The sequence below is a fragment of the Rhineura floridana genome, chromosome 10 (genome assembly GCF_030035675.1).
Source record: "Rhineura floridana isolate rRhiFlo1 chromosome 10, rRhiFlo1.hap2, whole genome shotgun sequence".
NCBI classification, from domain to species: Eukaryota; Metazoa; Chordata; class Lepidosauria; order Squamata; family Rhineuridae; genus Rhineura; species Rhineura floridana.
Window position 1 is genome coordinate 76,148,373 of NC_084489.1, and position 24,752 is coordinate 76,173,124.

Here is a 24,752-nt window from a genome sequence, read left to right on the forward strand (position 1 = left end):
ACCTATTTTAACATAACCCAGACACCAGCTGACAAGCCATCATGTCTTAGCTTGCACCATCTGTCCTAGATCATTCACTCTGAATAGGTATGCATCTTTAAATTTTCTGCAAGATCAGGAACACCAACAATAAGGTCAAACACATTTCACATAACATTGTGCAACCTGCACCATAGGATTTAATAGCTATCAAACTATTTATCTTGAGAGACTAGAAGCACTATTATCTTGTCCAAATCCAGGTCACTTGTGTGTTGCATGTACTGCTGTAGTAGCGTTGAAGTTATTCGCAAAATACTCATCAGTATGGTGGGTAAGAGGTGGTGTGGGACAGAGTCACCTGTGTATTGCATGCTACACACACTGAATGTGCACATTTCTAAAAAAAAAAAATCAGTTTTTTGTCTGAAAGATACCCAAAGCCACAGCCATAAAATGCCATGGGATCTGCATACAACCAATGTGGTGTAGTGGTTAGACTACTAGGACTAGGGTGTGGAAGACCAGGTTCAAATCCCAACTCAGCCATAAAGCTCACTGGGTGACCTTGGGCCAGCCATTGTCGCTCAGCCTAACAAAGGACGCTGCCTTGCACTAAGTCACACCATTGATCCATCTAGCTCAGTGTTGTCTACACTGACTGGCAGTGGCTTGCCTGGGTTCCAGAGAGGGGACTCTCCCAGCCCTATCTGAAGATGCCAGGGATTGAACTTGGGACCTTCTGCATGCAAAGCAAATGCTCTACCACTGACCCAAGGCTCTAATTTACCTTGCAGGGCTTTTGTGAGGATAAAATAGGGAAGGGAAGCACTAAGTATGCTATCTTGACCTCCTTGGAGGAAAGGCAAGACTAAGAAGAAGAAGAAGAAGAAAGAAGTCTATCAGCATAGCTCTGGTCTGGAGTTAAGCCCTCCCTGCTCCTCTATCCACCCTCACTCATTTCTCTTGCTTGAGCCCTTACTGACAATCCACCTGATGCACCACCTTTCTTCTCTTCATTTGAGAGTCAGGTCTTTGATCTGATGGAGCAAAGGTAATGGAAATTCATTGCCTCCCCACTTCCCTCCACCTGGAAAAGCTTAGTCATAACTTTCAGTGGAGGGGTATCAGAAAAAATCTGCCTCTGGTCCTTTCCTCACACTACGTTCCACTTTGTTCTCATGCACCCAAGAGTGTGACAGCAAGAAGCACCCATGGGAACAAGCCCACCAACAAGTTGTTATGAATACTGAGATAGATGGATCAATGGCCTGATTTTGTATAAGACAGGCAGTTTCCTGTGTTCCTAAAGGTATCACATTCATATAGGCAAGCCTCAATAAATGACAACACACCTGTGACGATATTAAACCCAACTAAACAGTCACATCAACAAAGTCATATGAGTCAGGGGTTCTGAACACTAGTACCTTTTAGATTACTAAAAGAGTCCCACTCATTTTCAACCATAATCAGATTAAGCTGGTGCCTGTTGTACAGATTTCCACCTAAAATTAGAAGACACAAAGTACAAACAGTACTCTTTGAATGAGTGAGTGGAGACCAACGAAAACCTACTCATTAGATGAAAATCAAATACAAATATGTCCTTTGAAAGACTTATTTCTTCCAGAAATGCAGAAATACACAAGATCAGAAGCTGCTAAGAAACTGGAATGCATTCCTTTGTCTGCTGTAGAATCACATCCACACCACCATGATATAGAAGGCCATACCCAAGAGAAGCAGTTTTGTCACTACAGTAATAGCTCAGTTAACAAATCCTCCAGGAAAGAAGCTCCTTTTAACAAAGTCTTTTTTGGGTGTGGGGTGTGTGTTTGGGTGCGTGTGTGGGTGCACACTCTGACAAAGTCAGAATATGGCTCCTTGCCTACTGGACTGCAGATGCTACAGGCAGCTCTCTCATGCGTGGCTGGAATGGCTCTCCTTGCTAGGTGGCACAAGCATCTCCACAGTAAACAGTGTTTTGGGTGCTCTGGAAGCACTGTTTACTGCAGATGTGTCTGCTCGAGCGTAGGAGAGAATGGAAGAGAGACAGAGAGAGACCAAGCACAGGGTGGTGGTAGCTGCCCCTTGCCTGCCTGCTCGAGTGTACAGAGAGGAGAACTGTGCTCAGAGCTTTAGATTGCTATAGCAAGATGCTACATAATAAAAAAGGCAAGGCAGGTATTGCTGGATGCATTTTGGAAGAAGTCTTCAAGTGGTCTGCATACAAGGCTTATCTGACCTGGTTGTTTCATATGAGACACGCATATTGTTAGTTCTGAATAAAAAGTTTGCTGAAATATGTCAAACTGCTCTTCTTTTTTGTGGTGTAGGAACCTATCCCTATTCTTTCCATGTTATTCCTACCTCTGGTAACAAAGTTTCTGTTAAAGAAGTAATGTCCAGGAACGCATGTACTTCGTCAACTTAGGTGTTACTGTATTGAATTCTCCTTGTCCTCCAGTCAAGGAATCAATACTTCCTATATGTTGCAATAGGCTGTAGGGGAAGGCATCTGCTTTGCATGCATAATGTTCCAGGTTCAATCCCCAGCATCTCCAAGTAGGGCTAGGAAAGACTTCCTGTCTAAAACCCTGGAGAGCCACTGTCAGTAAGTGTAGGAAATACTGAGCTAGATAGACCAAAGGTCTGACTCAATCTAAGGCAGCTTCCTATGCTGTCATGTTCAACTCTGTTAAGCCATACTGCTTTTGCAGTGATCCGTTAATTAGGTTGTGCCACCCATACTTCCAGACACTGCTCTCCCTTTTCTACAGCATATGCCTCTCTGGGCCTCTCACTCTCAGTTGGCCACACTGAGTAAGGAAGAAGTGCATTCATGGCTCCCTGCTCCAGGCAGATTGACTTAGGTGGGGAGTCTATTTACCAACTACTGACCTACATTGTTCTCTACTCTAAATACACTATTATTTCCAAGTGTCATATCCTGGCTACCTGCCACTAACAGGCCCAAACTTGATGTGCAAGACAACAGGAGTTTAGGGAATTTTACCACCACACCCAACAATGAACTTTGATCTCTGTCCAAAGCCTAAATTATGTGACAGAAGCCGTCTAGTACTATTTAGTTTGGGTACACACATCAAAAACCTAAGTCACAACAGTACTTTTTAGAGACTCCCACAAGAGAAGATATGCTGCTTGAGAAGGCATATATGTGTATCCAACTGCAGTGATTTATGGTAGAAAATACAGTGTTACCATGGACCTAATCTTATGTAAACTTTCCAGGGACAACACACATAAATGAAAGCACAGCTGACTGCTCTTTTAAGAACCAAGTAGAACTACGGTTTGATAGGCACATCAGAGTTCTTATTTTTGTCTCTAAGGAGGTGACTGAATTGGATGAGGAATCTCTACAACTATGAATACTTGTATTTGTCAACAGCATCTTTAACCTTTACATTATATTAAAAATAAGCATTTCTTAATCAGCTTCCCAAACATTAGAATGGCTTACTCAGCACTTTCAAAAGATTTGTGACCAACATTTGCATCTCAGACAGGAACATAATGGCAAAAAATGAAAGGAGCATAGGGTAAAAACACCAGCAGATGCAAGCTTCAAAATATACAGATCTAAAAGATATGTAACTGAATGATGACTATACAATGGGGAATGTGCTCACTGTTCAGCAAACTAGCTTTTAGACCACAAAGTGCAACACCCTTAGAAATGGAACATCTTTATGTCATTATACAACGAATACAACAAACCTCTCCACTAAGTCCAGTGCTGCAATGGGTGATTTCCTCCTCATTGCCGTGCTGCACTGGGAGCCTCTCCACCCAGTGCAGCAGCGGGGAGGAAAATGGAGGCTGGCAAGTCATTAAAAAAATAGCTTCATGGGTTTGCCACCACTGCTATACATGAACACTGTGTGAAGCAGCAAGGAGAAAAATGTAGGCCAGTTAAATATTATGGTTTACTAATCGTAATTTATTTTCTCTAGTATGCTTAGAATTCTTGATTTGCAGCCTACAGCAAAATAAATTTAAATGTGGCTTAACTCCTGTGGCTATTATCTCTTGCCTAAATTCAATTCAAGCTCTCTGGTGGTTTAGGACTTGTAGTGGCCCACTTCCCCCCCCTTACAACTGTGCCTTTAGTCACAATCAAAAGCATGAGATGGTTCACATTTTAGTGTACACTTAACACATATGCCCGTGGTGCATTTCTGCCTCAAGTCCACTGAGCTGGGAGCCAGCAGTGGGGCAGTACTGAAGTTAACAGGTATCAGACAGATGTGACCGTATGTCTTAGATAGTATCATGGGCATACAGTCATCTTTTCTAGTAGCTGCTGATAACCTTATCCTCATGTAATCCCTTATTCATGCCTGATCTTTTAAAAGTGTTACTGAATACACAGTAGTAGGGTAGGAAACATCTTTGCTTGAGATACTGGAAACCCAGTCAGGGTAAACAATACCAAGCTAAATGAATCAGTATTCTGACTCAGTATAAGGCAGTTTCATACATCAAGTTCAGAAGTGAGAATTCTACAGCAAAATGGATGCAAAAAGCTGTTTGCTGTAGACAACCTCAAAACATATCCTGAATAGAGATTATGACTTAAATTCTTCTTCAACCTCAACTATATATTTGCAACTTAGAAAGTAACCTAAATCTTCTCCTAGTGTCGCTCATTGAAGAAAAAGCCTATAGGAAGATGTTACCAAGCCACTAATTATGAACAGCGAAGGAAAAAGAAACTGAGTTCTGTAGGGCTGAACATCCATCAGTGGCACGTGGAATCTCTTTACAAGCAAGCTCACTCAGGAGCTTTGAAAAGTATTTTATATAGAGCAAAGCAGTTGCAGCAGGAAAGCCAGATGACAATGCCATTCTGACAATGCATTGTAAATAAAAGGATTAATGCAGCCCTTACATTATAAGAATAGTGATCAAAGAAATATTTAACATATAGCTATTCAGATAAATCAAGATGTGAATCACAATAAAGAAATTAAATCAAGTCTCTCAAATGGTTACTGTTTAGCACAGCAATGGGCGAATACAGCAATCTGTCCTCTGGGCTACCACATGGCCCAGCTCTTCATCACAGCCGGTGGGTTCATCTGACTCCAGTCTTTGAGTTAATGAAAGCAACCATCTAGCCCTAGCAGAGCTTTGAATGCCAAAGAAACTGCTCATCCTGATCAGTAAAAATCTAAGTAGTCAAGGTCACACAGAGAGGCAAATGGTAGTAGATATCCCCTTAAAATGGAAGGAAAAGATAGCAAGATTTGTGGATGGAAGTTGGAGTCAGACAAATTCAAGCAACAAATACAATACAAAAGTTATGCAGCAAAAATTTCAAATATCTAAGTAGCACTCACCTATGGAGATTAAATATCATCTCCAGGTGACCACCGAGAAAAGTAGTTCTCACTCTTCAAGGCCACTGATGCAAGTGAGCATGGAGGCCTTTACACATTTTAGTGGGCTAGAATCTTTTGTAAACTCACCTGCAAGGCAGCCTTTGCCAAAGACTAAATTGATCATCTCCCATGATAGAATCACTGGATTTTTCACCAGGCTTGGAATGCTAAATGCCATAAGCCCTCGTTACAAGTTATTCAGGTGTAGAGGACAAGCGTGGTCAACAGAGCAGCATGGCTGTACTTAGTTTGTATAAGTACCACATACTTTAATGTATGTTAGAAAAGACAACAATGCTGGGAAAAACAGAAGGGAATAGAAAAAGAGAGAGACCAAACAAGAGATGGTCTGATTCCCTAAAGGAAGTCACAGACATGAACTTACAAGATCTGAACAGGGTGATTTATAACAGATGCTATTGGAGATCACTGATTCATAAGGTCGCCATAAGTCGTAATCGACTTGAAGGCACATAACAACATGTTAGAAATCGTATGATTTGAGGGATTTAATTTGTTTTTATAGGGTTTGACCTTATAATAAAATCTGCAGCTGTTGGCTCAAAGGCAACACATCTGGCCCTGTTCTAAAGCACACTGCTCTTCCTGCTCAGCTGTCACCATGTCAAGCAGTTCAGAATTTTCTCTACAGATGGAAGATCCAAGTCTGACAGAAACCGGTCCCTGTGCTATAGATCTTATGCTTAAGAGGGCAACAGCAAGAGCAGCAGCACAGATTTGGGGGTGATGATAAACATGCTGTCCAACAATCCCTTTCACCACACTTGTCTTCTACATTTGGGTAACACAGGAAGAGGGTTAGAGTGAATAAGACATAATATTTTCCTTTTCATCTGAAATTTGAAGAGTGGATTCAGGAAACCATGGTCAGGACCCAAAGAACTGTGACACTAGTCCAATTAGTGCAAGGGGGCTTTAGGCTTCTTTTTCATCAAACAGCAGTCTTGCATGCCACAGTACTATGGAGAATGAAATGAGTTTTAAAAGCAGCTTATGATTCAGCATGGGAGTTAGGATCAGGAGCAGAGAGGTAGCAAACCCTGCTCATATGCAGGACACCAGACTGAAGGTTTGGCAAACCAGCCATCAATAAGAACTCTGAATCAAGGCCTTATTGACCTATATAGTATCACAATGTGAGCACAGATTGTAAACTATATGCTATAAATAAGATACCCAACTGCATCATTATTTATCAATTTTCGACAAGTAGTTTTTTAAAAAAAAACACTTAAATTTTACAGATGAAGAAACTGAGGTTTAAGCGACTCATCTAGTTACAAGAAAATAGAGCAAACCAGATTTTATGTTTGAGCATTTCGGTCTAATGCGAGCCTACACATATGGCTAATGAAAAAGAACACTCCAAAACATACTGGGACACAACACTACACAAGACACATGCCACTTGCATACATAATAGGTTCACTCAGGCAGATGGGCAACAGAGAAGGCCCAGACATGACAAGTCAGTATTAAATCTTTCAAAATTACATCAGAAGTCTCAAAACATCAGACACTCACAGAAATGGCATAAATATTCTTCTTTTACAAAACACAAAATTTAAGAAGGGACAGTTTAGCACTACCTTGTTGGAAATCAATCCCAAGCTACAAATGACAGCGTTCAATCTAGTAACTAGACAGAAGACAGGTTAATACAGTGTACTTAATATAAAACTCTACTCTGTTCACAATTTAGAAAACTCCATTTTAGTAAGTCTCAATACGGAATGCTTCAGTAACTAGGCCACTTTTCAAACAAATGAAAATGAAAAGATGTTTCATGTGCTAATAACAAGAGATTACAAACACTGTGGCCTACACCTGAATAAGCCACAGTAGTAAGACATGCATTTATTGGCCCTTAGAAACACGTTAGAGACTTATCCAAGCTTTGCAAAGAATGGATTCAAATCTCTACAGAAAGTTACAGGATATAGCTACTTACCAACTGGATTTAAATTGAGTATAGTAAACAGAATAGGTTTGATTCAGACTAAGTCAGCTGCACATACATCCCACTGAAATCAGCTGCAGAAGTCAAGTTGTGCCTTTGTTCCATTGATTTCAATGGAACTTACATGAAACTAAGTCTGGATTCAACAGACAACTCATTCTCTTTGAGAGCAACCATAAAAATGTAGCCAATCAGCTATTCTTATGAAGAGATGACCAGCTAAACCAGCCAGTTGCTGCTACCAAAACCCACAAGTGATTAAGTCAAAGTTATTACTCAAGAGAATAACAGCGTTTAAATGGGCAAATTCTGCTTAGTCAGGGCCACAGAGCACATCCTTTGCACGCAAAAGGTCCCACATTCAACCCCTGTCATTTCCAGGTAGGGCTGGGAAGGACTTGTGCCTAAAACCCGGAAGAGCTTCTGCCAGCCAGTGTAGACAATACTGAGCTAAATAGATCAATGGTTTGCTTCTATATAAGGCAGCTTCCTAGGGTTGCTGCTAATTTAGGATTGACTCCCATGCCTTCCCCTCATAACAAGGAACAGCCAGGAGCTCTGGGATTCTTCTGGGAGGAAGTGTGGGATATAAATTTAATAAGTAAGTAATTCCTACCACACTATATTTCTTAGTTTGAGGTCTATAACCTGCCCACCTTATTTTGCTGATTGCTTAACTGTAGTTCCTTCCTCCTGCCCCACATCACCCTTTCTAATAGTGAATTCAGTTGGCGAGGGGTGACAGAAGTTTAGCCAAAACATGAGGGTACTGAGAAACAAAATAGGAGATATCAGTATGCTCATGGGAATCCCAAGATTTGTAGAAGTACACAATTTGGGTGGGGTGGGAGTCCCAAAAAGCCTATAGATGATTGATCATGGTCAGCGGCCACAGAATGCTATGTATCTGTTGGGAATGGGGAGGGGGACAAAACCAGGGTGATGACTGAATGGAGTATCCTGGAAGAGCATGGCTAGTTGGACCACTTGGAGTACTCCACATGGCAACATTATGCTGCAGGTCTCTAATGGTGAACTCAAGTGGCTGGGTGCTTTATCAGTTTGGAAGACAAACAGGGAGAAAGAAGTGATTTTTACAGACACTAGGAACTATCTAGATAAAAGTATATAGGCTTGTAAATTAAAAGAAAAATGAATAATTTTAACTGCAAAAACTGTTTCCACAAGAATTTCTGAACTTACAGAGTGCCAATAACACCAACAGATAAGTCAATTCTGGATGGGAGGGGATAGAATCTAAGGAAACCACAAGTCAGGTAGATTGTGAAAGTCTACAAATTAAGTTTATGATCAAGGGTAGTTGGGACAAAGAATGTTCACGTCACTGAAAAAAAGAAAAATGAAGGACAGGAGAGTGGAAAATTAGCTTGGTCAAGACCCTGATATTTTGTAGTATGTATCCCAGAAGGGGGGGGGGAACAGAACTGAGCTGGAGATGCACTCCATGAAGTTAAGCCACCCCCCAGGAAAGAAAATGGGCACCTTTTCCTCTTTCCAGACTAGCAACAGGTGCACTCAGTGTGCTATGGATGCATGTACCAAGTCACTGACCAGCAGATTTCTGTTAATCTAAAGACATCCCCCCTCACCCATCCCAGGGCAAAGTCTGGATTTTACCCTCAAAAATGCTAAGCAGCAAGGACCACTTTTAGGCAGATCAAGTTTAATACCCTGTACAGACAGACAACACAAAGCTTTACCAGAAAGATTAGCAGCTAAGAGTTGAGTTCCAAGTGTCTCGAAGCTGCTAAATATGATGCAGTGCATTTGGAACAAGTGGAACATTTGGAACAACTATAGGCAAGCAGTACACCACGGCAGTGAGCATTGTATGATCACACTACCCAAGTGCAAAACTTATCTAGTACAGAATTCAGCATCCTGTAAAATCTTGTGACAGGCTACAAAGTGTGTGAAGCATGTCTGGCAGCGATGTCAATTGCATGCTCTGTCAGAAATCCCATAAGGTTATGACCTCACTTGAAGGTTGGTGACTGGGCCAGGCCCAGAGGGCGGTCAGGCTGGGCCTTGGCTGAGGGCCCCTCCTTAGGGTGGGTGGGTAGCACTCCCTTCAATGATCAGTGGCAGCATTGACTCCCAACCCTGCCGCAGATCGCAGAGAGGGAGCTCCTAAGCACCCACTTTCTACCTCATAGGCCCGTGACGCCCACCTGCACGCCCCACCTACCTTTCCCTTAAAGCAAATGTTGGCTGCGCTGTGGGCACATGCCTGCTGTCAATCAAGATGGTGGCTAAGGGGCTGATGCCCCTGCCGCCATCTTGGTTGATGGCATGCATGCACACACAGCGCAGCCAGCATTCACTTCAAGGGAAAGGTAGATGGGGCTTGTGGGGTGTGTGCATGCCAGGGCAGGCTGGTGCCCAAGGGCCCCAGCATGCCTGGTACCAGCCCTGGTTGGTGATGCATGTTTTCCAGATAATGCATACTTTTGGGATGTCTACAGAAGTATCAAGAGATTTCAAGCGATATGGGAGAGGGCTTCAAAATATGTAAACTTGTATTAGAGAGGCAGGATGCAGAATTTGTCAATCCTTGGCACACAGTTCTGATGTTTAACCATAGTATATTCACAGCCCTGGTTTTGCCTGCACAGAACACTCTAGCAAAAGCATCCACGTGCCAAGTTCAGCAAATTGTGTTTTTCCCCCAAATACTGTGCAGTACTCTATTTCATCACTAGATGTTGGTGGACTAGTCTTCTAGCTCTTGTCATGCTTTGCTCAATCGCACAGTTCTCGCTTCTAATTGAATAATGAAACAGAACTAACATTGCAGGTAGTTCTTCAGTTGTGAATGCTGAGAAGGTAACAAGGCACTGATTCTTTAATGAAAATAATCTGTTAATGCTCTCCTTTACCAATTTGGATGGAATTTATGAAAAGTGAAATGGAAAAGGTGCAAGGTAGCTAGTGTATGTTTCAGTTAAAGGCTTTAGTTTATATCAACTGTGATTTGTATTTCCCAGCTCAATGTCATTCACTTTCATCATTCTAAGCTGATCAGATACAAAAATTTAAAAAAAATCTAGACTGAAGTAGTTTACTGATTATTGAATTCTATGTTTAAAAAATTCATTTGACCTTTTACCATCCCTTTAACAGTCTTCCCAATAAATTTTTAGTCAAATCAAAATTGCTCAGAAGACATTTTACTGAAAAAATATGAGTTTTTTTGCAACCCTCCTCAAAAAAGGGCATTTCAAAGAATTTTCTCTGAATATGTTTGTAAAGGCCACCATTTCCTACCCCTTCCACAATGTTGTACGAGACTCCGTCCAGGACACTGTGGAGGATGCAAAATGGTGGCCAGACTGCCAACACTGTTCCTGCTACTGTCACTTGCAGCAGTAAGGGGGAAAATAGCAAGAAAAAAGTAATCTATCATAATGGTGAGCTACACCTCCAAGGAATTGTAGGAGAATTTCTTCTGATGGGAGAAACCTGGTGAAATTGTCCCATTTCTCTGTCCATATATACACATATATATGCTGGAGAATTGACAGGGGTCATTCGCACACAGGTCTAATAAATTTAACACTGAAATTTTTAATCACACAGGGCAGTCCATTTGGAGAACGTTGCGGACGTTACTCACGAAGGACACATAGCCAACCACTTAGAAATTTACATTAAGACGAGCATTAGAAAGACGTAACTGTTTGTACAATTGCTAGACAAGATATCCAAAGCTAGGCATGTGTCTGTAGTTCTAGAAACTGCTACAAAGTGTGCATGTACATATATTTCCTAGATTTATACGTATTTACTTTTTGCTAGTTATATAGTAAGGGTGGGAAATCTGTAGCCCTCCAGATGTTCACATCAGCCTCAGCTGGCATGGACAATGATCAGGTTTGTGGTAGTCTAACATCTAGAGGGCTACAGATTAGCCACCTATAGATAGCAACTCCATTACAACTAATGGCAATCTAAAGGTTTTAGAGCAGAGTCCCTCGATAAAATGTTTACCTTCCCCTTCTTCCACACTCCCAGTGTGATCTTCTGCCTCATAGCTTAATTTCAACAGGCTTCACTGTGGCCTTGTGCCAGAGCCTATACTGAATGAAAGGATCTTCTACATACTTTTCCCGAGTGAAACAGTAGCATAAATAATGCTAAACTTCAACAAAAATGTAGACAGGTTTCTTATCTTACTTTTTGTAGCCATCTACTGCTTCAGGAAAAAGCAAAAGGCAGAGTTGTCCTAGGTCTTGTGTGTTCAGTAGCACCGTTTGTTGAAAACAGAATGGCTAGGAGAACTGCAGTTCAGTCATTTTTGTCAGTTCACAAAAATGAATTTAGAGGAAGATATCCAATGGTGGTGGTCTCTTGTGCAACGGACCTCTGCTTGTACAAATGAGACTCACTCTTCCTCCTCCCAGCAGCTTCTCTCAAACCCCCCAAATCTGCTTCAAAGGGTTGGGGAACCCTCCAAAACAAACTGAGAACATGTGGAGGGCTGTGGGGGAGAAGAAGAAATACTCCCTTCATGTCCGCTGATGTGACACTGGATCTTGCCCAGAATACAAACATGTTAAAGTTAATGTACTTTTAACCCAGTTCAGAGTAGTTTCATTTTGCTGTTTGAGAATATCGCAGTTAAAATTTTAGTGGCACTCAATTCTTATATGAGGCAATGTTTACAGGGAAGAAAGTTTGAAGGAAGTGAGCGCTGAAAGCAAAGTATAGTTATCATCCAAGTTACATAGACGCACAAAAAAAGCTACAAATGTTACCATGAAAGAATGCACCACAAATGTCAGCATTTATTCATTTTTAACGTGTTAGCAAAAATGACAAAATACCCAAGCTCACTAAATTTAACTTTTGTTAGCCTAGGCTTAAATATTACACATTTAGATGTCAAAACGTACTAAATTGCCAGCATTCATGCACAACTAGAAAACATCCTTAATTCGTTTAAACCAGAAATGCACCATCTGTAACATGTTAACATTATTCACTACTAAATATTGAAAGCTTGAAACTAAATTTGCCTCAGAAATGTTAACTTCACAGTAGATGTAAACTACTTATTGGCTCACATGACAAAACAAACAAAAATAAAAAAGCAGGATTCATGCTAATGTTAGTGTACAATTTTGCCCTAGCACTATTGCAGGGTAATTGTTCACCAAGAATCAGGTTTAATAAAAAGCAAAGTGCATACAGAAATGTACAACAATTTTAAGGACAAAAATGGTCCTATTCATGTGGTCCCAGCAATTAAACGCAAAAGTCTGACAGTATCATGAGCTCCGATGAGCTGTTTATAAATACTTTAGATTACGTACAGTATAATGAAAAGAGTTCATTTGAAATCTTCAAAAAAATGTTCCTGTTAATCCTCAAAGGGTGCTCGTTATAGCTTAACATTTCTGTTAAATGCGTGCGTTGAATTACTTGTTATCCAAGCGTAGCAGCTGCTCCTTACCATTTATTGTTAAAGACTTTAACTGGCCATCTTCTTCAACTTCTACTCTCTCTTGTCCATTCTCAACAATTCTGTAGGATAAAAATCCATTTAATAATCTTTTTGAAGTGTTTTTAATAACAATCAGGTGGCACATGGATCTCTTGTCCATAAACTGATTACTTGATTGGCACCAAATAAAGGTAAAGGTGTCCCTGCACTTGTAGTGCGAGTCGTTTCCGACTCTTAGGGTGACGTCTTGCAACGTTTACTAGGCAGACCGTATATATGGGGTGGGATTGCCAGTTCCTTCCCCGGCCTTTCTTTACCCCCCAGCATATGCTGGGTACTCATTTTAGAGTGGACCTCGACCCCTTTTACCGGAGATTCGACTTCCTCCTTCCGTTGGAATCGAACTCTGGCCGTGAGCAGAGCTTTGGCTGCGTTACCGCTGCTTACCACTCTGCACCACGGAGGGCCAAATAGCAGCATCTAAATTGGAAAGCTTTATTTTATGCAAGAGCTTGGAACAACTATTAGTGTTTCTGTAACTGAACCCCTTGAGAAATGCTTTTTAGTTGAGCTACTATTTTAGCACAATTCTAATTGCAATCTTATCTGACATCACAATTTTCCATATTTAATCACATTTCTAACCCATTATAACTAGACTTTGACACTTCAGTCACCAGAATATGCAGCTAATTCAGCCCACCCATCACAGCTCTCAGAACTTGGAAGAATCAGAGGCGAGTAACCCAAAAGCAGAGAACCCAAGCTTATTGAGAACTGTGTGTCACTCATGTAAGCAGTGTACACACACCCTTTCAAGGGTTAATTCTGACTAGAAAAACATTCTTTGTGTTTCTTGGGTAAGCAACAAGAGAAACAATTTCTATAATTCTAGCTATTTTAAAAAATGCATTAAAATATGGAAAAACAGTTACACTATTAATCTACTAAACATATGAATTTAAGTCACTGTACCTCTTTGTAGTAATTTTTCTGTCATTAACTATTTTAGTTGAAGTCGATACAGATTTGAAGTTACCCATCCCACTGCCACCAAACGATGTGGAGGAGAATGAAGTAAGGCCCCCATGTCCCAGAGAACCGAACGAAGTAAAGCCTGTTAAGGGAATCAAAGCGACAGAAAGTAGTATCTTTATGTTTGGTCAAGTCCATCTACTAAAAAAATGCCACAAACTGACCAATAGTTTTTCATCTATATTTTCTTTTTCAAATTGATAAGCATGTTAGAATCAGAACTGTCAGGCTACTACATATAACCATGTCTATTAACTTCAGATATTTGTTTAGAATTGTTGGAATAAGGATATATACAACAGCTAATCCCTTGAGATTAACGTAGCCATCCTCAATCTTTGAAAGCCCAACTCAAAATGAGGACTGACTCCCTAATATGATTTTCCCCCCTAATATAAAGATACTAAGAAATTATATTAACAGTAATCAGCTAAAGTAACCTTTGTAAGAGTGAAAATTATGTGATTTATTGGTTTAGTCTGTGCTGCGAGTCTCTTGAAGAGCTAGACACAATATATTGATCAATTTTCCCCATGTCACGTGGCAAATTACTTTTGAAGCTGAGTAGCGTTCCAGAAACTACAGGGGAGTAGCCTCTCTTTGTACCTAAAATAGCTCTCTGAATAGAGTACTGTTCCCTTTCAGTTGTCAGTTCCAATAATTCTAGCTCAGGGGTGCAGAACTTGTGGCTCTCCATAGGTTGTTGGACTACAACTCCCACCAGTCCTAGCCAGCATGACCAATGGTCAGGGATAATGGGAACTGTAGTCCAACAACACCTGGATGGCCACAGGCTTTCCATGAGCTTTCTTGTATACTAGAGGATCCTTAAAAAAGATCAGACAGTTTATAGTTTAAACGTTTCTGTAATTGGGAAATTGTTTACATTCAATTACTAAACTAAATTTGATTTGCCTTACCTGTATCAAATGCAGAGAAACCACTTCCAAATGCAGGAAATCCACCAAAGGCAGAGAAAAAGGATCCACCACCTCTGTTTCTGTTCCCACGTGGCCCTCGTCTATTGCCAAAAAAATCATCGAAAGGATCCTCTGCAAATAAAATTCAAATTTTGAATCATAAGCCAATATGCTTCAGTACTAAGCACACTTTAAATACCATGCCAAAGTAGTGACTTTTAAATATTAAAGACAGGCAGCCAATGCTTGCAATATGTTTCCAATATCATACAATTTCCACTTTTCACAAATGTAAATTCTGCGCCTGGCAGTCACACAGAGATTTCTTATCTTTAAGTGCAACCCCATATATACCTACTTAGATGCATGTCTCACTGTGTTCAGGAAAGTGTGCACAGGATTGCAGCCTGCATGATCTATTTCCTACTATAGGAATAGATACAGCTGGTTTTGTGGAAAGAGTCAATGTCATTGCAAGTAGTTCATGTTTAATGCATCATTGTCATATATTTTATAGACTCAAAAATGTGGGAGTATAACTACTAAATTCTGTTGAAGATGATTTATCTCGTTTTCTGGCTTCTAACCAGATTCACATTAAGACATATCTTCAAATACCTTCATAAAGGTTAGTTTCTCATAACAGAGTATTACAAAATCCAAAATGGAAATACGGTGAGACCAAATAATAATGTGGCAACATTAAATTAAAGTTGTTGGCCTTCTGAAAGCTAAACACTGAATTTATGTTGTGTATTATTTTTTAAAAATTGAGATCTAGCCCTCAACTTCTATTGTAGGAGAACATATCAGCAGTCTGCAGGATCAGGCCAATGGCCCAACTAGTCCACCATCCTGTTCTCACAGTAGCCAACCGGATAACCATGGGAAGCCTACAAGCAGGACCTGTGCACAAGAGCACTTACCCCTCCTGCAGTTTCTAGCAACTGATATTAACTGATATAAAACCGATTCTGGCCTGCTTGCATTGGCTGCCTATATGTTTCCGAGCCCGATTCAAGGTGCTGGTTTAAACCTATAAAGTCTTACACAGCTTGGGACCACAATACCTGACGAAACACCTCTTCCAACACGAACCCACCCATACATTACGCTCAACATCAAAGGTCCTCTCCGGGTGCCTACTCCAAGGGAAGCTCGGAGGATGACAAGGGACAGGGCCTTTTCAGTGGTGGCCCCCAAATTATGGAATGATCTCCCCGATGAAGTTTGCCTGGCGCCAACATTGTTATCTTTTCGGCGCCAGTTCAAGACTTTCCTTTTCTCCCAGGCATTCTAATAGCATGTGCTGAGCTCTGGCCCCAGGTCTTTTACCTTGTTTATCTGTGCTTCATGGTTTTAAACTTTGTATGGTTTTTAAAACTGTATATTTGTTTTTAATGTTCAATGTTTTTAATTTTTATAAACTTCCCAGAGAGCTTTGGCTACGGGGCGGTATATAAATGTAATACACAAACAAATAGATAAATATTTAAAAGCATGCTGGCTCCGACCATGGAGGCAGAGCACAGCCATCATGGCTAGCAGCCATTGAGAGCCTTATCCTCCATGTATCTGTCTAAGCCATTTCTTTCGTCAGTAGACATATGTATATTACATCTAATTGTGAATGTATTTACATTCCTTGGGTACTGTCTGAATGCTAAACCAAAGTGATACTATAAACATTTGACATGTTCAGTGTCAAAATACAAGAAGTATAGAAAGAGGTATTAGCAGATGGGCCCTGTTGTTCATTATATTAAGAACAAAGAACAAGGATAGGAAATGACTGTATGTTGCCATAACTTATTTTTTTAAATAAACAACAAATGTTAGTGACACCCTGTTTCGTTATGGAATACGTTTTTATTAAGCTTTTCCGTGAAGCTTTTATAACCTGTATTGTGGTATTTCAAAGCTTATGTGTATTCGTTATCCCGTGGCATTATTTATTTATTTCATTTACATACTACCTTTCTGCCAAGGCACCCAAAATGGCTTACAGTTTTAAAGTATTAAAACAAATCAGGAAAAGCAGTTTAAGCAATGCAATATCAAGAGTTGTATGTGATGTTCAGGCCAGGCCTATGGGATTTCTGGGGTGGGTTAGTCTTTTAAATGTTGTTATTAACTGGTGTTTTATTAATTACTGATTATGGTCCTTTTTTGGTTTTTATATTGTATTTTATCGTAATCTGTTCGTCGCCTAGAGTGGCCATTCACTCGGCCAGATAGGCGACTCAAAAATAAAATTTTATTTATTTATTTTTTATTATGTATGGTTGACCACAGAAGGCTGGATCCAGGCTAACTTAGTTGAAATTGGGTAACCATTGAAATTATGAAATGTTAAGTCAAGCCTTGATTTAAATCAGTGGGACTTACATGTAACTGACAATTTGGATCCTACCCCAAATTTATATACACACAACACACAGCAATCTTCTAGCAATGCAGATAAAAAGTAAGTTAAAAGTACCGCTGAGGCACAGGAGAAACTCATGGCTTCTGCATATATTCTGCAATTCCAGCTGAAATGCAATGTTTTCCAGGACCTATAGCACTATATACCTACTCACTTCAAATGTTACTTTCAAAAATACTTGGCTTAAGTGATGTCATTTTCAGCATGGGGAAAGTCCCATCCTCTTCTGAGGTGAGGGGAGCAAGTGGGATAAAATCTTGAGACTAGTATGCTCTTGGTCTATCAATTTTTTTGTTCAAAGGGGTTTTCTTTTCTAGTTTTTTCCTTTCTCAAACCCTGATTTGACAAATGATATACAACTGTAATGAAGCAAAATAAAACTCTCCCTCTCAATAGATCATACCTTATTCCCTAGCAACTCAGCTGCTCCCCTACTTCTCAAATCATACATCAATTAAAAAGGACAGGGAGAACATCTTGTTCATGAGAGAAAACCGAACATATAAAATAGAGAACGTGTGAAGAACTAGTTGTCAAATGAAGTCAAGTTTTTGTTTTTAACTACTCCTGTTAACAAGCACTTAATTATTTAGTAGATATTCTAGCTGGTTTTCAAGCTGCTATTGTATTGTTGGTGAAACCCCCAAAGTCTAATGCTATTACGCAATTCATTTGGTCATTCATTATACAAAATTAATTTCATCAGCATCTTTCCAAAAGGACTTAACAGGGCATCTCTAAACCAAACAATCCAGTCACCTTCAAGTCTCAATATTGCCCAAGTCTTATCGTCTTGTAAATGTCCAAATCGAAAAATAGGGAGGGAAGAGAGATGAAGAACGCAAAACATTGTCTTCTGCTCAATAAACCTGAGCCTAAGTCAACAGCTGCATGGACAACAGAATTAACAGTTGCCTTCACTTGCACCTGTCTAAGATTTTGCCCAAGATCCTCTGTGGCGCAGAGTGGTAAGCAGCGGTAACGCAGCCGAAGCTCTGCTCACGGCCGGAGTTCGATTCCAACGGAAGGAGGAAGTCGAATCTCCGGTAAAAGGGGTCGAGGTCCACTCAGCCTTCCATCCATCCGTGGTTGGTAAAATGAGTACCCGGCATACGCTGGCAGGTAAAGAAAGGCCGGGGAAGGAACTGGCAATCCCACCCCATATATACGGTCTGCCTAGTAAACATCGCAAGACGTCACCCTAAGAGTCGGAAACGACTCGCACTATAAGTGTGGGAACACCTTTATCCTTTTTTAATATTTTGCCTAGAATCCTGAATCCACTTAACTCTCAAATAATCCATATTAGGGTCAGAATTTCCAAAATATATTTGTATGATATTGCAGCTCACTCAGAAAGGCATAGAACTCTAAAGAAATCAAGTACTTCAGAGATTCCAGAGCATCAGATACAACCACATCAAATTACTGAATATATAGCTATTTAGCCAGCATCAGGAAACTTATCAATTTTGCAAACTGGCAAAGGAATAAAACTGATCATCTGAACCAACAAACTGCAATGAAATCACAATTCCATATGCTGCACATTTAGTCCCACATGCCTTGTTCTGGGACAATTCATGTTCCCTGATGTTCAATGCTTTAAAAAGAAAACAAAAAAATTGGAAAAAAATAATTTATATTCCACCTTTCCTCCAAGGAGCTCAAATCACAGATAAACCTGTGGTGCTCCAGATGTTGAATTCCCAACTCTCATTAGACCCAGCCAGCATGATCACTGGGATGATGGGAGTCCACAAAACTTGGGGGGAGAGGGTCACAAGTCCTCCATTTGTCATATATATGGTTCACTCTCCAACTCCCAACTTTATCTTTACAATCACCCAATGAGGTAAGGTTAAGCTGAGAGCTAGCTACTGGCCCAAAGTCATCCAGTGAGCCTTATGACTCAGTATGTATTTTAATCTGGATCTCCTGACACCACACCATACCTTCTCTCACTTTCATTATACCCATCACTTGGAAAGCAACGGAGAAAGGCATTTTGTGCAAGTACGAATGAATTTTATTTTCACATGCATACATATGACCAATGGGTAATCCCTTAAGATATTTCTGCTACCCACTGCACAGACTAATGGCTCAACTGCTAAATAAAATAATGGTCGAAGTTCTAAAAAGTAATGAGCTGAAAGAAATCTCAATTACTAACATTGTAAAATACAATACCTACTTTAGCCCAACTATCTCATTTAACAAGGATTAGTACTTTGGTACGTTGTTTCCCAAGTACCACAAATGAGTCAAAAAACTTGCAAAGCTTGTTCATGTATTAGAACTCAAGAACACATGCCTCTTTACCTCAATATGTTATCAGGTAAATTGTGTAACAGTCTATATTATTACTGTTAAAGAGCTTGACCCACAAGCAAACTATGAAGGTCACTTGTGAAAACATGAATATTATACTACTGCCCACTATTATGCAGCTATATATATCCAAATTTTTTTAAAAAGTTACCTGGTGATGTGTTTTTTTAAATTGTAAAGCTGAACCATATAGTATTATGACAGTAATGTGGAAACAGACCTGAAGTCATCCCTATTCTGCTAATATTAAAATTATTATAGCTGAAGGGAACAAAAGTCTTCAATCTCACAGGAATATATTACTCTTTATCACCATTCAGCAACACTGATTTGGAAAATGCGTTGTGGGTTTTTTCTTAATCCTATACAGTTCTATCATTATAGCCCGCCCTTAACGTCACCTTCCACTTAAAGGCTAAATATTGGGTATTCCTTATCTTTTCAATTCAAATTCTTTGACTGCATCCATCCACATACCTAACACCACCTAGTGTGATGGTGCTCCAAATATTACAAACAGGAACTGTACAGAATCTAAATTAGTTGCAGAGAAGCAGAATTTAAACCACTATTCCGCAAATCTAAAAAGGACCTTTAGTTGTGCATGGTTAATTTTAACTTTTGTTTGGTGTTTGCTTTCAGAACTGGGATGCTCAAGTTACCAGCAAATGTTAAAATTAAAACCTTTTAGTGAATTATTGTATTGATAATCCCTAATCTTAATAAGAAAACTTTTTTGAAACCCACAGACATTTTGCAATGCAGAACTATGTGGTCACAAAGAAGTGGTTGTCAAATTATTCAGTGATCATTTATCTCCCACATTGTCCTTAAGTTCTTTCTCTAGGAGTTTCCTCCAGTTGCAGATATCATGCAAGTAGGGCCTGAAATGGGCAATTGCTTATCTTGAGAGTTATCCATTTGCGAGTCTCACTATATTTCCAGTGTTAAGATGCTAGAAATAAACCAGTATACACTGAATGGCATTGAGTGAATTTAGAATTAGCTTAGTTGATAGCAGCCATCATATTTGTCATTTTTAACCTCACTTACTACGTGTCAATTTTCAGTCAGCTTGTTTTATTCATATGGTAAAAAGTTGGCCTTGAGTGTATACTGGATACTGTAGCAGACCACAACAGACAACAACAAACCAAATGCACAAAACTAATAAATGCTGTGTATTTTATATTAATATGGCCCTTATGCAGTATTAAGAAACTTCCATATATCACACTGTTCAGAAACAAAAAGATACAATATTGATGTTTGGAGAATGAGTGTGTGTGGACCACAAAAAGGGCCTAAATTACTTTATTCACAAGTGGAAACAGAAACAGCTTGGTGATCTGCTAATTAGGCAACAAGAAAGATTAATCTGGTGTGTAGTGTCCAGAGTAAAAAAAGCTAAGCCCCAACTGTGTGGAAATATATTCTTCTCAATAGTTTTTAGATCTTTTTTTCCCAAGGGATACAAGATTTGCAGTTAAACCAAGGTAGGAGAAAATCTGCTCATTTCTTAACACCCATTCAGGACAATGATGATATAATCCAAGCAGGAATAATTTTAGCAACTGTTTTGAAGAGAATACAAATCGATTACAGCTGCCTTGATTTGAACACACACTTATACATTAAGCTCTGGCTACCTGAATAAAATCACCACAAAGTAATTTGCTTCTTTAGTGCTGATATGTTTGCTCTGCTCTATTAACATCTCAGAAGAAAAACAAGTAAACTAAGTAGTTTTACCATAGTTCAACAAGGACAACCTGTTCATTACTCAGGGTGACCAATGTTTGTTTATTTAAAAGCATTATATACCACTTACTATTTCAACAATCCCTAAGTAGTGCACAGGCTAAAAAATAAGCAATATATCATTAAAACAAAAAGTCTGTTGCAGATTGCTTTGCAGGTGTCCCCAACCTTTTTGGGGCCCGAGGGCATATTTGGAAATCTAAGAAACTGTTGTGGGCACTACAAAATACCCATTTCACAAAAGAAAAACCACCACCCCCACAAACACAGGCAACTTACACCACAAAAACACTAAACAGCACACAAAAATCTGGCAACACCTCAAAAATATGAGGCAGAACAGACTCCCAAACAACTAAAAAAAATCATCGCAAATCACCCCCCTCCCCAAACAAACAAGCAAAAATTCAAAGCACTCCCGTGTGAGGCCTACAGACATTCTGGGGAAAGAGAGTTAAATCTTGGCTGAGGCAGCCAGGCCAGTGGCACCCATGGTAAAAAAAAAAAAAAAGGCCAGAGAAACTCAATTTAAAAACAAAATAAAAATCTGGGAGGGTCCAAGGGCTTTGGCACCATAGGCCTATATAATGTGCAAAATCATCAACATAAAACATAGCATTCAGGCTCTCCTTAGTATTAGGAACATTCCCAAAGCTAGTAAGAGCTTGCAATATTGTTGCACTTAAACTGAACTACTGCTAAATTACTCTGTACTTTACAAATGAGTACACTTCAGAGAAGTAAAAAGACAGTCTAGATAACTTAAATAGATTTATTAATTTAAAAGTTTCTCTTCAGTAGAATTCCTCCAACTCTGATCCTATACTTATTTCTTCTTCCAGCTCATCCAAGGTTATACTGCTATGCTCTTCTATCCATTCTTCTGACTCTAAGCTCACTTCCTCCTCATAGGACTCTTCTACTACTCCTTCAGAGTCCTCCTCCTCCTCCACTAGCAGCTCTTCCAACTCAACAGATCCTTCATCAAATTCTTCAAAGACCTCCATAAAATCTTCACCATATTCTTCATATAGCTCTTCCTCTAGCACTTCCTCCAGCTCCTCTGCCACTTCTCCTATTGACTCATAACTACACTCTTCCTCCAGCTCCTCTATAGACCTTTCTTCAGATCCTTCATTAGAATCCTCTGGCAGCCAACTGATAATCATTGAGTAGGTATCTAAGAAAAGTATCAATTGCAGTTGTCAATTCATTAAATAAATCTGTTACTTAATAATGCAAGCCATCTCAAGTTGTAACACCTTTAATTCATTTATGAATTAAATCATTTTCCCCCATGTGAATAGAAAGCAAGTACATCCATTTAAAAGTTATGCAATGGTAAGGTTTGTTAACTGAAAGCCTTTTTCTCCAACAAATGATAAGTGGCATACTGCAGTTAAGGTGCACAGTTCAAAAGTTTCAGTATATATAATGACTGAAGATTTAACTGGTGGATTTCAATTTATATAGCAGTTTAAAATATTTGGTTCCTGTTGCCTTCTGTCAGTTGCTAGTGAAGATGCCAGCGTTTCCCAGTCTTATTTGGGAAGAATTCTAAAGACCTATTAAAATATGGAATCAAATTTTAACTTTTTGATGTAATTTTTGTCCTTCGTCATCTCAACCCCCAGTCTCTCTAATTTGTCTGTTAAAACCTATGCTTATCACTAAAAGCACATCATTATTTGCCAGCAGAAAGATTCTACCAGCCTCCCCCACAAAAGCAAGGATGTAAGCCACTGAATATATTCTGGTAGAGGAACTTAATAGAACTGTTTCTGTTCTTATTAAAGGTTTCTACATTTTTCAATACCAAAATGACGAACTGGCCAATAGGGAATTATAGCACTGCCGAGAGGTTGATGAACATATCCATTGCTTGGCCCTTTGAGAGTGAAGGGCTGGGAGACTTCTCTATCCTCCTTTTCTTGAAAAAACTTGGATTCCAGGCTTTCCATTAGGTGAGAACCAGCTTTTAAATATGTTCTTTCTAATGCGGCAACAGATATAAAAACACATTTCCTCAAAGATATGTCTATGCTACTGAAAAAGGGAAAAGCCTCTCATTAAGCTCTTGTCTCTTTGGGGGGAAAGGGACAGCTTGCAGTTGGTAAACTCATTAGATGGAGTAGCAATGCGTTACTCCTTCATCTTTATTGCAGAGGTAAGGAAATGGTGTCTTCCTGTCTTGAAGACATTCCACCTGCACACACATATCTATAAGGAAAGCTTCAGCAGTGAAGGGGGATCAGGATATGCTCCACCTGTATTTGTCAGAAAGCAAAAAGGAAGTGCGTCAATAGTAAGCTTGAGACACTTCCAAGTTTTTGTGTATTTCTGGTGGTCATTATGGTGGAGAATCCAAAGAAAATGTGGCCAGCAAGTTCAGAAGCATCTTGCTGGCCAATTTTTCATACATTTTTCCATACCTCCAAAGCATACTCTTCCCAAGCAGGGGTGCCACCTAGACTGCATTAACTCAGCTTGCAAGTTTCAATCAAACCACCATCACTAAGCATTGTACACAAGAGAACCACAATATTTAGACAGCAATACATAAATTTAGCTATACAGAATCCTATTTGCTTCCCTTCATATACAGAACATTTCAAGCTAGTTTACAATGGAAGAAATTAGATCAAGGAATTGCTTCATAAGATCTCAGAATATATATCTTTAATTGAATCAATTTCAAGGGAAAAGATTAAAAGTATATCACTTTTGAATTTTTTAAAGACAAGCTGAAGTACCACCTATACAGATTGTTACCTGTTTAACAAATTCACAGCAGCTCCAAGATATCAAGACATCCTTATTAGGATCCTTACAGGAAAAGAATGCAGCACATTTCATTACCAACACGTATTTCAACATTTTACATATCCCTATTCCTGAAACTGACAAATCTGAATACTCACCAAAGAAATCAAATGAAAATGGATCTCTTCCACCAAAGAATTCCCTGAAGACATCTTCTGGGTTCCGGAATGTAAAACCATATTCAAATGGACTATCAAAATGACTTCCACCTGCAACAGAGAGCACTCAATATTAACCTTCAGTTCTTTAGGCTACTAATGCATCTAAATTCCTCAATATGTGGCAACTAATTTTCATTTATACTGTTCTCAGTAATGGTTCAATGTGACAAATCTTTCAAAGCTATTTATTTTCTTCTCAGGCATATTTATGATTTTACTAAACTCTTAACAGATGCAACAGAAGAAATCCAGATGAGGAAATTTTAGGACAATTTTTAACTTCTCTAGCAATCTTTACATCTTTACTTAAACCCCAAAAGACTCTCAATACACATATTAGACTATCAATTAAGCTCATTTCTGAGACATTAAAGTAATTTTAGTTCACAACTGATGACACAGACAAGCTTTTTCTTCATTCTTTTAAAAACCGAGTCTCCATAAATCTA

At 39.4% G+C, this 24,752-nt stretch overlaps 1 protein-coding gene across 2 annotated transcripts in view; it reads right to left on the reverse strand.

Annotated features, from left to right (window-relative positions):
* The window catches only part of DNAJB6 (DnaJ heat shock protein family (Hsp40) member B6), a 68,731-nt gene that overhangs the window by 24,587 nt on the left and 19,392 nt on the right, over positions 1-24,752 (reverse strand). For both annotated transcript variants that reach the window (XM_061586220.1, XM_061586221.1), the window contains exons 5-8: positions 24,241-24,351; positions 14,797-14,928; positions 13,817-13,958; positions 12,851-12,921 (exon numbers count right to left, since the gene is read on the reverse strand). In XM_061586220.1, the coding sequence (XP_061442204.1) occupies positions 12,851-12,921; positions 13,817-13,958; positions 14,797-14,928; positions 24,241-24,351 (456 nt within the window). The remainder of the gene's footprint in view (positions 1-12,850; positions 12,922-13,816; positions 13,959-14,796; positions 14,929-24,240; positions 24,352-24,752) is intronic.